We start from the raw sequence: 15,245 nt of genomic DNA, 5'->3' as shown, positions 1-15,245 counted from the left end.
GGGGTGCGGGGGTCGCACATGACCCAGGGAACATTTTTTTTGTAGTAGAATAAAAAGTTTAACTGCACATCGACAACAGTATGTGGCAGCGGCACCCTCGATGTCAGAGAGTCGGCAAGGAGTATTAGCTCCTCTGCCGCAGTAGACTTCCAATTGCGGGGGTCGCACATGACCCAGGGAACATTTTTTTTGTAGTAGAATAAAAAGTTTAACTGCACATCGACAACAGTATGTGGCAGCGGCACCCTCGATGTCAGAGAGTCGGCAAGGAGTATTAGCTCCTCTGCCGAAGTATACTTCCAATAATTTTATAAACAAATGATACTATTTATAGTCGCAGCTGAGATTTGTTTGGGGGGGGTCAATATTTTTGTTCTACTTGTTCATAACAATTAAAAATTGAGATGCAGTGCACTAGAGAGATTGAAGATATAAATGTCTTATTTTTATTGAACATAAAAATAATCACTCTGCTTTCATGAAGGACTACAGAAATCAATGAAGAACTTACTTCTTAGAGGCTGAGATGTGGACAATTTTAAATGAAATAATTGCTGTGAAGAATAATTCGATAATTAAAAAAGTTATTAGTTAATTTGCGAATTGCAATTAATCCATTAATTTTGACACTTCTATAGTTGGTTTGGGGCTCGGCTGCTATATATTAAGACATACTGGGTGCAAAATCATTCAAAGTTGAATGCAGCAAACAATTATAAACAATTAGGTAGCTTTCCGCTTCCCCCTATTCATTTTTCTCTTTTATTTAGCGATATCAATCTTTTGCCTATATGATATTGTCGATATAGTATCGGAGCAAACGATATGTTTTGATATCAATGTGCTTTCTGTATTGACAATATTGTACTTAACATATAGGATACATATTGATCTATCATTTGGTTACAAGCGTGTGTATCATTAAAGAATCGTACAGAACATCGCAACATTTCCTTTTTTTTGTATTAGTGTTTCAAATGATGTGATCGCTCTTGATAGCAATCTTGTCGATATATTGGTGTACTGATACGATATCCCACGAAACGATCCATTGCAATATGAATCGTTTACCCATACGTTTGATACAGAATGACACCAAACAACAATAATGTACATGAGTATCTGATATTGTCTGGAGATGCTTTGAGAGAAACTAACCATGAGGGGATAGGTAGCCATGAATGTTCCCCATTTCTGAAACACGGAGCTAAGGAAGGCCTGAGCAGCCATGCTGTTCCTGTCGGCGCACGACACCTCTGCTGGATGAATGACCCGCTGACTGACATCGTTACAGTTCTGATCTTTGCCTTTCTTCTTCTTTTTCTCTTGATCCTGCTTCTTCTGCGACTTGACCAAACAAGAGACCAAGAGGAAGAAGAGGAAGGAAAAGATCAGGAGACAGAATAAGATGATAGAAATGACAAGGAAGCCATCTGTGCCCAAAAGTCTGAAGGGTCCTGGTGGCAGCGGGGGAGGTGGAAGGACAGGGCATGATTCTTTGCAGTCCTGACACGAGCACACCTGACCGCCGGAAGGCGTGGTCTCATTGCACTTCAAAGCTCGCCCCTTGTAGGGAATCACCCCCTCAGGTACTCCCTCTACTTCTCCGGGTTTTATGAGTCTGAAATCAATGTCCAGTGGAGCCAGACCGTTGCTCGTATCTCCCTGGAAGTCGTACCAGCGCTGGGGGGTGCACAGCTTGGCACCGTAGCGGCCGCACATGGTGGCGATGGCAAAACCTCCCGTGGCGGGGATCCGGACATTTTGACACGACTGAAAGGCGCCGTCTGCAAAGCTGGTGGCGAGATATGCCTGGTACTCCACCACGACCTCTCTGGTCTTTCCCAGGTGGGTAACATTCATGACCTTTGTGACTTTGACTGTCTGGCTCTGGTTTGGGCTGCAGGTGTTGATGCAGTGCAGGTGGGCAAAGTTTTCGGCACAAGAAGGGCAGCGCACCAGCAGGGCCTTCGACAAAGTCAAACTCATTTCCAAGGATGTCAGCTGCTTAATGGAGCAACAGGCAAAGGTGCTGCCAAGTCCCTTGTCCAGCATGGGACACACCTGCATATCGGGAACATGTTTAATGAGACGATGGTTCTTTTGTTTGATATTAGTTGCACTTTCTTGCCATGACTACAGACCTCTTTGAGTTTACGGTAGTGTTCTCCTGTCAGTTCCCGGGCTCGGCTATAATTTCGGCACGGGACAATGGGAGGGATGAGGGCGCCTTCTAGTGAAGGGTTTCTGCCACATTCTTCATAGAAAGCACAGTAGCCGGCTCGATGCTCAGCCTGTGACAGCACCTGCACAGTATGAAACAGGATCTGCATGACCATACAGGAACAATGACAGCTGGTGTTTGAATGTCCCCTCATTTTGATTAATTGATCCGTTGGCGTCGTGGCCATGTGTCAACCACAGATATTTTTGGAGGTAGGACAAAGACTGTTTTATTTAAACGATTCAAACTTATTTAAATGCCAACTGGGATATAATATGGTCATCTGCATCAATTCCTTTCTACTTTTATTCCACTTTATGTCTTTATCTTACGCCATTCATTTAAATTGTCATTGAAAGTTTGGTGTTTTTTAAATCGATATGTACAAATAGAAACAAGAGTTGCTCAGATTTATCATGATTTACGTAGCTTTGCGCTTCCAGTGATGTCAAACGACAACCCCATAAACATCTGAAAAAGGTTATCATCGTGGCTTCAGGACTGTACTGTGCCCCGACCTGATCAACGTCTTCGCAGAAATGCTGAACAGTAGAATTCAAATTGATTAATTTGACATTTATGAACGTTAAAACAAATGATTACATCCTACGATACGCTACCGATGTACAAAAGTACGATCATTAATCCTACATAGCATTAAATAATGTAGCCGAGGAGCACGTGGCGACACTGTAAAGAATTTCACCATAAAATAACAGGAAAATACTGTTATTTTACAATGCGCCGAATGTAATATATTTTAACAGAACAGTACACTATTTTGAATTACAGTGTTATCATGCGATAACAGCGGGTGGTGTGGTAAATTTACACAGCATCTAATGTTATTTATATTTTTATTTATGCGGTATACTACTGTAATTTGGATTACAGGACATGGCAGTCGGATAACTGTTATGGTATTTGTAGAGTACACGTTCAGATATTAAAACTTTAATGATGACCATGATGATGATGATAATAATAATAATAATAAGGTGTGAACCTTTAATAAGGTGTGAACCTCGAGAGGCACCAGCGAGAGTCGTACCGGGTGTGGGACCCGGGAAGGGGGGCAAGTCCCTGACGGGGCCGATTGCCCAGGAGGAGGAGGAATAATAATAATAATAATAATAATAATAATACAGCACTTCTAACACCAGATATTTACAGCAATCTATAGCTTTATGCTGTTAAATTACAATTATCTATCCCTCGTGTATTTACATGCTATGGATGAATATTGAACAATTTCTTACAATCATTCTAAAAAACAGGAAGATTCTGTTGTAAATTCACCGTAAATTTACAGAAACTTGTTGTCGTATGTACATCTCCTTACAAACTGGTCATTATGTGTCGGATTTTTTCATAAATCGCTCGATTGCACTCACTCTTTCCAATCTATTTAAAAGCATTTGGTCAAGCAGTACACGTAAATAAATACATGTATTGATAGCAATAGATATATTTTTTAAAGTCAACAAAATACAGAACTACAAAACCCTAATTGACTCACTCATATATTCATCGAATACAGTCATCATAAATATGATGATAAAATATTCTGCTTATTTACACCACATTTGTATCATACTGTTGCACTCAATTTACAACAACCGATTCATGTAAACTGGTTCATAAAACACCTCTTTAAACTGTCTAAATTTGTTATTCACAAGCTTCTTGGTACAGCATGTGAAGTGGAAACCGATTAGTGCGATAAAAGTGTCAGTTTTACTCATATCCATTCGATAGTCTCACCGTGCATGTCAGAAAAGCGATCAGGGCTGCGACAAGACGCATGACTTTTGCTGTTTCAGCCACAAAATGGTCTTCGGGCACAGTTTAATCACTCTTGTCCCTGCATTTGAACATCCACTTGAAGCGAAGTCCGTGTTGTCCTGTCTGCCTGTCGTCCCGCTTACTGTTCACGGCTGGGAATGCACAAACATCCTGACATTTCCAGTTTCAGCACTCCTATGATGTCAATGTCTTATCTGGTCTGATTCCAGGCCTGGCCAATGGCAGTTATGGATGATCAATAACTGTGTCTGATGATTAACTTGAGAGGGATGTTGATAGGGTTGCCAGGAGATACTGAGCAACTGGCAGACTCTGGAATATCAACCACACCCTGTACACTACCATTCTGAAACTATGCAGAGATGAAATAAAATGTGAATGAATTTCAATCAGGTCATTAATATCAGTGAGCTTCCTGCGGGAAACTTGTTTCTGCTGCACACACCGTTGGGGATATAAATTATCCACATGCCAAGTCTGTACAAGTGTGATGTGGCAGACCCGCATGGTGTAGACATCAGCAGGGATAAATGATCCAATTTCCATTAATTTGATTAATTTGTACGAAAATGATTTATGAGGCCCGGTGGTCCAGTGGTTAGCGCGTTGACCTGACAGTGAAGAGGTCTTGGGTTCGATCCTAGCTCCAGCCTTCCTGTGGAGAACATCCAAACTCCACGTTTGGATGTTCTCCCCGGGCCTGCGTGGGTTCTCTCCGGGTACTCCGGTTTCCCCCCCACATTCCAAAAACATGCATGGCAGGCTAATTGAACACTCCAAATTGTCCACAGGTGTGAGTGTGAGCGTGGATGATCGTTTCTCTCTGTGTGCCCTGCGATTGACTGGCAACCGGTTCAGGGTGTCCCCCACCTACTGCCCAAAGAGGGTTGGGGTAGGCTCCAGAACCCCCCGCAACCCTTGTGAGGATAAAGCAGACTGCAAAATGGATGGATGCATGATTTATGAATTACAAATACATAGGACGGAGCAACGTGGAGACCTCCACGCCACGGAAAATTGTGATAGCTGTTATTTTTCTACTATTTTCACATAGATGTCGGACTGTATGCTTAAACACATTGATACTCGGCCACATTGTTTTTTTGGTTTTTTTTTTTAGACTGAACACATGTTGAAAGAATAATGTGGATGCAAACTGGAATCAGTCAATCATTAATCAAAACAACTTTCACACAATAGTGGGTAAATAACATGGCAGAGAAGTCAGTGTTTGTCATCCCATCCACAGTCATGGTTTCCCCTCCCCACCCAAGCTTTTCTGGCTGTGCCTCTGCAAATAGATGATATCTTTGTAACTCGATCTATGCCAGCACTGTCGTGACAAATAAAAGTGTGCACTGTATAGTTTACCTGTTGCCATTCACACAACAGAACAAGTCATGATTTTTTTGCAAGTACAGTCGTCTATATCAAAATGAAAAAGGCCTAAATTTCACACTGACTCGGTCGATTTGTACATAGTCCACTGTGACTTTAGACAAGGGCGTTATTATTTTAGGATTCATATTTTTTTCTTTCTTTCGTGTTGTGCCATGACATTTTTCTAATGTAAAATAGGTGCCTTGATTAGGACACCGCATTAGACCATCATCGGTATCATTCTGATGGGTGCAGCGTTTTGTTGTTCATAAATAACATATCTGTGGACAAAAATGACGGTAGCGGGCAGCCAATTCAAGTCAGTATTATCACATCCTCAATTAGATCCTACAATCAAAGATTAAATCTGTAATTGACATTGTTATCACATGTCAAGGTCAAAGCTGTGCTAAAACCGGCAAGCCAAGCTGCATGTTGCATGTCTGTGAAGAGCAAAGGTGCGCAAGCATTTGGAATGATGATAAAACTTAATGGTAGAAAAAGACGAGAACAAAAGGGCCAGATACGGACTGATTTGCTCAAGCACTGGAAAGTCACTGCACAATGCAGAGATTTGTAACTTCAAAAAAATATTCAAATTACATTTGCACATTCATGCATTTTCACGAAGCTTTATAATCTTTGTATTGCTTTGAGATAATGAATACATGAAGTCCTCTTCTCAAAATGCGAAGGACGACTTCATCATTTTGATTTTTTTGGGAACCACAACTTCTGGTCGACCCATTTTTAGGCTGAAAAACTAACTACTGCCCAATATTAAAATCATCATAATCAAAAAACATTTGGATGTTCTTAATGGGAGCTGTACAATCACAACACCAACCAATTACAAGCTTATTTAGTGTAGAATTGTGCAGCATCATTATCGTTTACAGAGGTGGTTGCCCCACTAGTACAATGCAGTCAAACAGCATAATGAAACATAAGGAACACCTCACAGTATGATTTACTTTTGCAATGGAGAAAGTCATGTTAAAAATCACATTTTAAACATCAGTCATTAACACACGTATGAACACTCCTCATTGACATGGCAGATTTACATTGCCTTGTGTTTCGATGGCAGCGACGCAACATCCAATCACCAGAAAAGTGCTCATTTGACCTCCACAATGTTTAACGAAATGCATAAATGCCAAATTTTTAAAAATGAGAACCTGAATAAATATACAGTTCATGGGTTGTCTAGGCGATGGTTGTTCATCTCTGTGTGCCCTGCGATTGGCCGGCAAACAAGTTCAGGGTGTCCCCCGCCTATTGCCCAAAGAGAGCTGGGATAGGCCCGAAGAGAGCTGGGATAGGCTCCGGCACACCTGCCCGAGACCCTTGTGAAGATGAAGCGAATTAGAAAATGGATGTATGGGGTGTCTTTTTTTTTTTTTTATTCTATATTACTGCAGTGTATGTCAAAGTCGTTAGAAATGATTACGATTTTTTTGCGAAACATGCTGATGAAACTGTCATAGATGGACAGTGTTGATTTTAGACTACTGGTAAGCACGCTTTTTTCTTTTTTACAATTCATTAATCATTCTGTACATTGCACTATAGGATGGACTTGAGGGGAGGCTTCCTCAGCAAGATTTGAGCTATCTTCCACTAAACTGTCTGAGAAGATACAGAATTTTACGCAGTAAAGATAAGAAGCTCCTCAGCAATCTGCAGTTGCCATCAATTTAGACGGCTCTTGTGAAAAAGCAACTCGCACAGCTTAACATGCAAATCTGACTTGATCTGTACATGACTCCTCTGTTCTGAGTTCTAATCTGAGCGGACCATCCCCAGAGATGCACATTACACATATCCCGCTGTTACTCTCCAATAAAAATGTTGCCAAAATATTGTCATTGCTGTTTTTCCAGATATATTTTGGATTGAAATGTGATTATGTAAATCCTCCACCCTTAATCTGTTGTTTAGTTTTAGGATGAGTACACGAAGGCTCAAAATGGATAGAGAACAATTCCAAAGTTTTGACAAAAAAACACATTTTCGTTCAGAACTAATATTTTCTATGGCATAGTATACTGCCACAAAAGTGAGGCATTGATTAAAAAAAAAAAAAAAAAGACATTTGTCAATGTGCATCCAAAAACACACAACACTTCACAAATTCATTTATTAATGTAAAAATGAGTACACATTGATGAAAGTCTAGTGGAGCTAAATTTTAGAAGGAAAACAATATCATCCACAGATGAGTCTAATGAAGGGCAGAATTGTTAATATTTCTTGTGTAAATGTATAAAACTTATTTCAAAAGGGTTGAGGTGGGGTTGTCTGATTTAAAAAATGTAGACATCTCATATGAGGAAATAAAATTTTAATGACTCACATATTGGGCAGAGTGTGACACACCTCACAGTAACAGGTTTCCTGCAGTAATGACTCATAATAAGTCTGCATGTTCAGATCAATAAAGACTTCACTCAACAACCATCATAAATTAGAAGCCACCAATTCAAACTCCCTGTCAGGCTTTCATGGTCCCAAATGTAGTTGACGAATTCATTGCTATAAATTCTCTCAAAAAGATTACTGAAGTTACATCATACATTTTTTTGGTTTTGTCATACGGTACTGGCCCCATTTTGTGACTCACTACAGGAATTGTCAATGATGAATTAGTTCCTCAATGACATTAATACATCTTTGTCAGGACCGTCATGAGAATCAGGTTAACTGTAGTGACACCTTCAGTTTATTTACAGTAGCTATCCCAAGAATAGTGTTTGTTGTTCTTCTCAAAAAGAAAAAAATATCAGCTTTGACTCTCATAGGCTTTTTCATCCAGAATTTAATAAAAGAAAATGATAAATTCAAAACAATTATCTTTATAGTATCCATACAAAAAAGTAAGAAGTAAAACAGATGGCTCAAGTGAGAAGCTTACTTCGAAAAAGGATGAATCAAAAGTACAATGTAAAGGAAAAATAAACATAGATGCCACTTTTTAAAGAACAAAAGTAAATGTTTGAGCTGTGACATACCTGAACCTAAAAATAACAATTAAAAAAATACAGTTGAGCATGCAAACAGGATTTAAAATCTACGTTGTTTGTTTGGCACATAGTCCACCGGTCCGGGCAGGCCTCTGGGGAAGCCACCCTGACCTCCTGGCATGTTGGCGTTGCCCTGGCCCACCATGAGGGGAGCGTTCTCTGCCGCCATGCCAGAGGAGCCCATGTGCATCCTCATGTCTTGCTCCCGGCTCTCTCCCTGGAAGCTGCCCCTGAAGCCCTCCTGCTGACGCTTCATCATCTCCTCATTGCGGATGCGCATCTCCTCCTCCCTCCGCCGGCGTTCCTCCTCTTGGCGGAGCTCGGCCTGCTTTCGCTTCTGCACTTCTTGGTTGTGGAGCTCCTCCATTCTGCGCAGCTCCTCCTGCCGCCTCAGCAGGTCTTGTCTCATCAGCATCACCTGATGCTCGTGTCGGGCCGCCTCCATCTCGGCCTCCAACTTCTCCTGGGCCTCCTTCATGTTGCGGTCCACCATCTCGTATTGCTGCTTCTCCATCTCCATCAGGGCCTTCCAGCGCATGGCATACTCATACTCAAAAGAGCCAGGCTGAGCAAATCGGGGAGGCTGCTCACGCTCTTTATGGTACTGCTGGTTCTTGTTGATCAGTTTTTCGGACAGACCCTCCTCATCGTCCAGCTGCTCCATAGGCTCCACAGTAACGGGGCGAGGGAAGGCAGTAAGCAGATAGGCGCCGTCACTGCATTTGTCCAGAGCCTTTCTTGCAGCTGGTTTGGAGGTGTACTCCACTATCCCCTTTCCAGTGGGCCTCCCTCGGTCGTCCACAATGATCACAGCTCGCTCAATCTGCCCAAACACTGAGAAGGCCTCCTCCAGCAGCTCATTAGACACAAACTCTGGCAGATTCTTTACAGACAGAGCAGCACCGTGTGTTGCAAATCTAACGCGAATGGGTCTACCTCTGAACGGGGCATCATCGAGCTCAGCTCTGGCGATCTCTGCGATGATTCTTGTCTCCAGGCGGATGAAGCCGAAGCCTCGGTCCTTATTGACAAAAACCTCGGAGGCCTTGCCGTACTTTGCAAACAGCTTTTCAATGTCTTCTTCTGTGACTCCGGTAGGTAGGTTTCCAACAAAGAGCCTGCTGCGCTGAGTGAAAGTTTTCTCACCGGGCTTCCTGAAGCTTTGCAAGTCCAGCGTGAAGGCCTCGTTCGGGCGAGAAGTGTCGCTCGGCTCCTGACCGTTAGCATTTCCACCTTGTTTCTTCTGGTCTCCCTGGCCAGACTGGCGGTTTGGACCATGATTCTGGTGAGGACCCCTGTTTCCTTGCATTTTTTGTTGCAACTGACTTAGAAACCGAGTCGATAAATCGCCCGAATCTCTGTGCAGAGAGCGGCATACAAACGCCAGCTAAAATGGCGAGCCCTTGTGGTGCGGCGACCCTATTGTGACGTCAAACCAACGCGACGAATATATTTGAATCTTGACGTGTATTGCAACAGCGGAAAACAATCATTACCATTTGTTGGGAAGGGGGCAGGTATTTTCTTTTACTTTTTTGCCTGCATCAACCATAAATGTGTTTGTTTCGTATGTAGCATGCCCCATCTTCCTAAAATATGTAGGCCATTTTCTTGCACAGAACCGCTTCTCGCGAGAATACACAACAGCCCGGATATACGTAAAAGCAGAAACTTTCATAAATAAAGATTACCGAGTTAGTCTACGACCCCAAAAAAGAACATAATTCATTTTTTAAATTAGTGTCCTATAATTGTCAGTGTTGTAGAAGTGCACCATTATGTGTTAGAATTTTGAGGCAGTAGCAGACAATTTACTGGATGTAACTTAACGTGATTCCATAGCTATCAGCGGTTACGTGAGGTTAATCTTCATAGTTCCAAAACATCTCTGGTAGAGCGGGCATTTCGCGGGAAGTCGCTCTCAAACTTGCGCAGTAATAACAAATGCTGCACTGACCTCACAGTATCACGTTTTTTTATTTGGGCTTATAATATTCTAAGACAACCAAGGTAAGAGCTTCACCTGCCAACGTTAAATTCTTAAAAAAAAAAAAAACATGTTTGGGAGCGCCCACTTCTTCATTTTAGCTAGTCTGATGCTTTGCTAATAATCGAAAATGACATGATGTTCAGTTACCGCATGGCGACATAAATTACTTCACTCCAACCTTTTGTAACGCCTGAATAGGACCACCATGTTCTCCGATCTGAGCACCCCGAGGGACGACTCCTCTCTTCTCTGCCGTCCGACCGAGGACCTGGCGCCCGTGTTTGAGAGAGCTTCCCCTGCCTACAGTCCCTGCTTCGAGCGCTTCGGAGTCGGGGAGCGGAGTTTCAGTCGCCAGTATGCTCATATTTATGCAGCGCGACTCATGCAGATGAGGCCTTTACTCACTGAAAAAGCCGAACAAAAGTGGGGTATGTGTTATATGACTGAGTGCACGATCACACACACTGCAGTGTTTCTCAATCCTTATTGTGTATATTTTACATTAGAACCTATTCTCCCGACATACCAAACAAAAATATTACAAAAACTGGATGCACGGTTAATTTTGTACCTTCTGCCATCTACTGGAAATACATCTGGAAATGCTCTTCCGTCACTGTACACGTTTCTAACATAAGTAGATTTACTCAGATACATTACTTGTAGTAAGTATTGTTCATTCCAGTCGATTGAATGTGGATAATCTCTCACAATAAACTGATTGGGAATCGCAGATATAAAGCATCATTGTTGTCATATGGCTGTTTTGTTTTGTTATGTGTTTTGTGTGCATAGGATCAGATGTGCTTGTCCGGAAACTGTGTGATCTTCAGGCAGGGGAACAGTGTTGCATTGTGGGAACTCTGTTTAAGCGTATGGACTTGCAGCCATCCATCCTAAAAGAGATCAGTGAGGAGGTTAGTAGTAGATCAAATCAACACTTGTCTACATCCAGAAAGTATTCCTTGTGCTTCACTTTTTATTCATGTTCTTATATTATACAACCTTAGTCCAAAATTGATTCAATAAATTTCCTGCTAAATTCTACACACAACATACCCGTTGACTATGTAAAAAGGTTCTTGGAGAATTCTGTAAATGTAACAAAAAATAATAATTAGGATACAATAGCCTAACTCAACAAGATGGCCAAGATTTTGTCATTACGGAATGTTGTGTACAGTGGTACCTCCACTTACAAAATTAATTGGTTCGTTTGCTTTTGTTGGATTTTAACAATCCTTTGAAAATGTCCAAAGCAAACATCAGCATACTCGACTGCCTGACTGGTGAACACTTTCTGGGAGATTCACATTAATGTAAAATTATCGGAACACATCATTGGCCGAGGGGTGAATGACGAGAACGCTGCATAGACACATATACAGTATATCTATTTATCTATCTACACACATCGACACATACGATAGAGGTCGCTCTTAGCCAATGGGATGCCAGGATGATGCTCGGTAATAGCCAATGGCAGAGCAGCTATAGGTATGTTGTGTTAAGGAAACTCGGAGCTGCGAGTAGTTGCCCATACTGTATTTTTACCTTTCGTATCTTGAAATTTCTTTCGGAACTTGAGGCAATATTTTCCTGTTGAGGCGTTTCGTAACTTGGAAATTTCATATGAAGAGATGTTCGTAAGTAGAAGCACCACTGTATAATATTTTTGAGGAAATAATAATTTATTCCCTTTAGTCGTAAGCTAAAAAACTAAATGTAGAAAGACCGGAGCGCTATGAACGGATGCACTGGCACGCACTGTATAAACCAGATGAAGGTGAAATGAGCTTCTAACTTATTTTTCTCTATTTTGTTGCCAACAGCACAACCTGCTGCCGCAGCCTCCGCGAGTCAAATACATCAGTGACACTGATGAGCTGATTCTCGAAGATGAGCTGCAGAGGATTAAACTGGAGGGCAAAATTAACAGAGATCGGTGTGTCACAGGTGGGAGGGTTTTTCAATTTTGCTGGTTGTCATACACATTGATTAAGCACTTCATTGATTGGTCACTGATGGCATAGTGGTACACTCACCTGACTTGTGAGTGGCAGCGTGTAATCAGTTCCCACTCAGTGACGGACGGTGTGAATGGTTGTTTGTCTCTCTCTGTGCCCTGCGACTGACTGGCGACCCGTTCAGAATGTAGTCTGCCTTCCGCCTGAAATCAGCTGGGATGGGCTGCAGCACAACCACCTTGTTCAGGATAAGCGGTATTGAAAATGCATGGATAGGTGGACCTCATTGATTGCTGCTGTTTTCTGCAGGTAGCGTTATTGCTGTATATGGAGCTGAGAGGAATGATGGGAAGTTCACAGTGGAGGACTTCTGTACAGCTGATCTCCCTGCACAGAGTGTAAGACCTGCACTCGACTCTGACAGGTAAACTCACAAAAAATGATGACCTATAAAGCCTGCTGAACACTGAGCAACGTGGCGAAATGCTTCTGAACAATTCAGTCACATCCAGCAGTATGCAGGGTTCTGCAACTACATTTTGTTCATTACCTACAGAATGCAACTTGATTGGCTGCGAGTCCAAATTTTGACTCCCGTGTGAATGGCGTTGCATCAGCACAGATGTTTAAATGGCCAAAATGCCAGGTTAAAATTGCATGGCCGTTCACAATGCAAATGTTGTAAATGTAAGCAGCACATAAAATGGATGGATATATTTAGTTTGTATTTTTAAGCATCCCTGATGACTTGACAGGCTCTGTATGAATCTCATTTATTATTATTGCAAAAGAAAAACAGATTTGGCATACGAGAAACTGAAGGTGAGCTGCTCATTTCCTCATGTCATTAATTTATCTTACAAGTTAGCGCATCGAGAGGCTAATTGGTGTGATATCAAGCGAAGTGGGCATAAGTAGAGATGCCCGCATGGATTATGGTGATGATTAAGTGCAGTTGTGGGACATTTAAAGTGATGCATATTCAGTGATTTAGACGACAAATTGTGTGCAGTTCCTCCACTGACACACCAAGGTTTGTGGTGAGGGAGGGGTGTCTGTCTATATTGCAAAATTAAAAAGAGGTGGTCCTTGATTCGTTAGTTATTTACAAATTTTTCCAAAACAAATTGATATAATTGAAAATGCAACCTCGTCTTTGTCTTGCGTTTATATTATTTATAGAAAAAAAAATAATTAGGGAAGTGTCATTTAAAAAATATACCTGTATATATGTGTCTCCTGATATCATTGATCTGGTTCATTTTGGTGATAGGAAACCGCTTGTGAAAAGCAGCTTTGCCAGTTTCTTCATTAAATCTGAACACAAGTTTTCCCCTTTTTTCTAACTGCAAAACAAAGATAAGTTACGGTATATAAAAAAAAGTACTGTGTTTTACTGTAAATGTCAGTTGATATATTATTATTATATATATTTTTTTTTTGCACAGATTTGTGCTGCTCGTCTCAGGTTTGGGTCTCGGTAGTAGTCATGCAGACAGCATGCTAGGCCTGCAGCTGCTGGTTGACATGGTAACAGGTCAGCTCGGTGACCAGGGGGAGCAGAGTGGAGCGGCGACGATATCAAGGGTCTTGATGGCGGGAAACCTCCTCAGTCAAAGCACACAGGACAAGGATGGCTCAACGAAGGTGAGTCAAGCATGGGTCATAGCTTCACACCTTGCAGGCTGTATGTTGTCAGGCCGAGACTACAAGTAGCATTGAGGGTGCCAGCCGACTACGATAAAGGAAAATTAATTGCATAGAGACCGGTTCACTGTGAGATGTCCAGAAGTAAACAACTAAGACATTAAACCCGTCTAATTAAATGCACATGCAGCGTGTGTAGTCCACCCACTTCTTTCAGACATTGACATACATCACTGGACTTTAAGTGTGAAGTGGGCCCAACCACAGCACAGATTGCCTTACGTGTTTTTGCATTTCGTATTTTTGCACTCTTGTATGTATGTGTGTGTGCGTGTGTGCGTGCTCTTTCAGGGTATCATTAATATAAAGGAAAAAAAGCAATACAAATATCAGGTTAAGGACACTACACCTTTTAATGTTTTTTAAAAGTTTTGCTCTTAAAACCGTTACTTTCATAGCCTCTTGTTGTGCTGACAAAAAACAATTTGCCGAGGTCAAATTTTACATAAAATATTACATCTTCAGTATTTAAACCAAGGATGGGCAACTTAAATGATAGAGGACCCACCATTTTTCATCAGCGCTACCTGGTGTCTGACAAAAATGGATCCCCGCAGGTGAGTCCATCACAATGGCATCACAACACTGATCATGCATTTTCAACGGCTCAGCAGCAAGTAAACATTCATATTTTCAAAAATTAATCGAGGGCCACTCTGAGTGTGGGCGAGGGCCACATGCGGCCTGTGGGCCACCATTTGCCTCTCCCTGAGTTATACTTCATAATAATGAAGGTGGATTACTTCCAGGAGTTTATCTCATATTTCATTTCCATCATTGGTAATGGGGAAAATGATTTAGTATTTTGGATAAATTAAAGGTCTAGGAATGTATTGTGTTTGACACGTCCACTGTACAGGATATACCTATATATTACCTTTGACCTCTGTGAATACGATGCACTAATGGTAATTTTTCCACATAAATCACTGTTGTCTCAGTGTCACCAGCTTCAACGGCTCACTTGGTCCCACGTCAAATATGTTTCCCTCTATCACTCTTCATGAATGACAGTATAAATCAAGTAATACTGTATAACTTCTTGGCTGTGTCTCTAGGCCAAGTACCTGACCAAAAAGACTCAGGCAGGCAGCGTGGAGGCCATTCGCTTGTTGGACGAGCTGCTGTTTCAGCTGGTGGTCAGT

At 41.7% G+C, this 15,245-nt stretch overlaps 3 protein-coding genes across 6 annotated transcripts in view; 1 reads left to right on the top strand and 2 right to left on the bottom strand.

The window, feature by feature from the left end:
* Positions 1-4,629, bottom strand: part of npc1l1 (NPC1-like 1) — a 23,790-nt gene extending 19,161 nt beyond the window's left edge. For 2 of the 3 annotated variants that reach the window (XM_019861106.1, XM_019861125.1), the window contains exons 1-2: positions 2,145-2,885; positions 1,159-2,064 (exon numbers count right to left, since the gene is read on the bottom strand). In XM_019861106.1, coding sequence (XP_019716665.1) covers positions 1,159-2,064; positions 2,145-2,411 — 1,173 coding nt within the window. In that variant the 5' untranslated portion in view covers positions 2,412-2,885. Of the gene's footprint in view, positions 1-1,158; positions 2,065-2,144; positions 2,886-3,988 lie in introns of those variants that run through there. The other variant, XM_019861116.1, reaches the window with a different exon arrangement.
* A 3,111-nt stretch (positions 4,630-7,740) lies between these two features.
* nono (non-POU domain containing, octamer-binding) lies at positions 7,741-9,884 on the bottom strand. Its single transcript, XM_019861184.1, has one exon. It carries the CDS (start codon positions 9,743-9,745, stop codon positions 8,477-8,479), a length of 1,269 nt encoding a protein of 422 aa, XP_019716743.1. The 5' UTR covers positions 9,746-9,884; the 3' UTR covers positions 7,741-8,476.
* Positions 9,885-10,186: 302 nt separating this feature from the next.
* The window catches only part of pold2 (polymerase (DNA directed), delta 2, regulatory subunit), an 8,252-nt gene continuing 3,193 nt past the window's right edge, over positions 10,187-15,245 (top strand). The window contains exons 1-7 of one of the 2 annotated variants that reach the window (XM_019861168.1): positions 10,187-10,446; positions 10,625-10,854; positions 11,222-11,343; positions 12,256-12,382; positions 12,703-12,817; positions 13,842-14,040; positions 15,159-15,239. In XM_019861168.1, the coding sequence (XP_019716727.1) occupies positions 10,632-10,854; positions 11,222-11,343; positions 12,256-12,382; positions 12,703-12,817; positions 13,842-14,040; positions 15,159-15,239 (867 nt within the window). In that variant the 5' untranslated portion in view covers positions 10,187-10,446; positions 10,625-10,631. The remainder of the gene's footprint in view (positions 10,447-10,624; positions 10,855-11,221; positions 11,344-12,255; positions 12,383-12,702; positions 12,818-13,841; positions 14,041-15,158; positions 15,240-15,245) is intronic. The other variant, XM_019861175.1, reaches the window with a different exon arrangement.

Source organism: Hippocampus comes, unplaced genomic scaffold (assembly GCF_001891065.2).
Source record: "Hippocampus comes isolate QL1 unplaced genomic scaffold, H_comes_QL1_v1.1 scaffold147, whole genome shotgun sequence".
Lineage (NCBI taxonomy): Eukaryota > Metazoa > Chordata > Actinopteri > Syngnathiformes > Syngnathidae > Hippocampus > Hippocampus comes.
The sequence above is the reverse complement of the archived record's forward strand: the minus strand, read 5'-3'. Positions and strand labels throughout refer to the sequence as shown.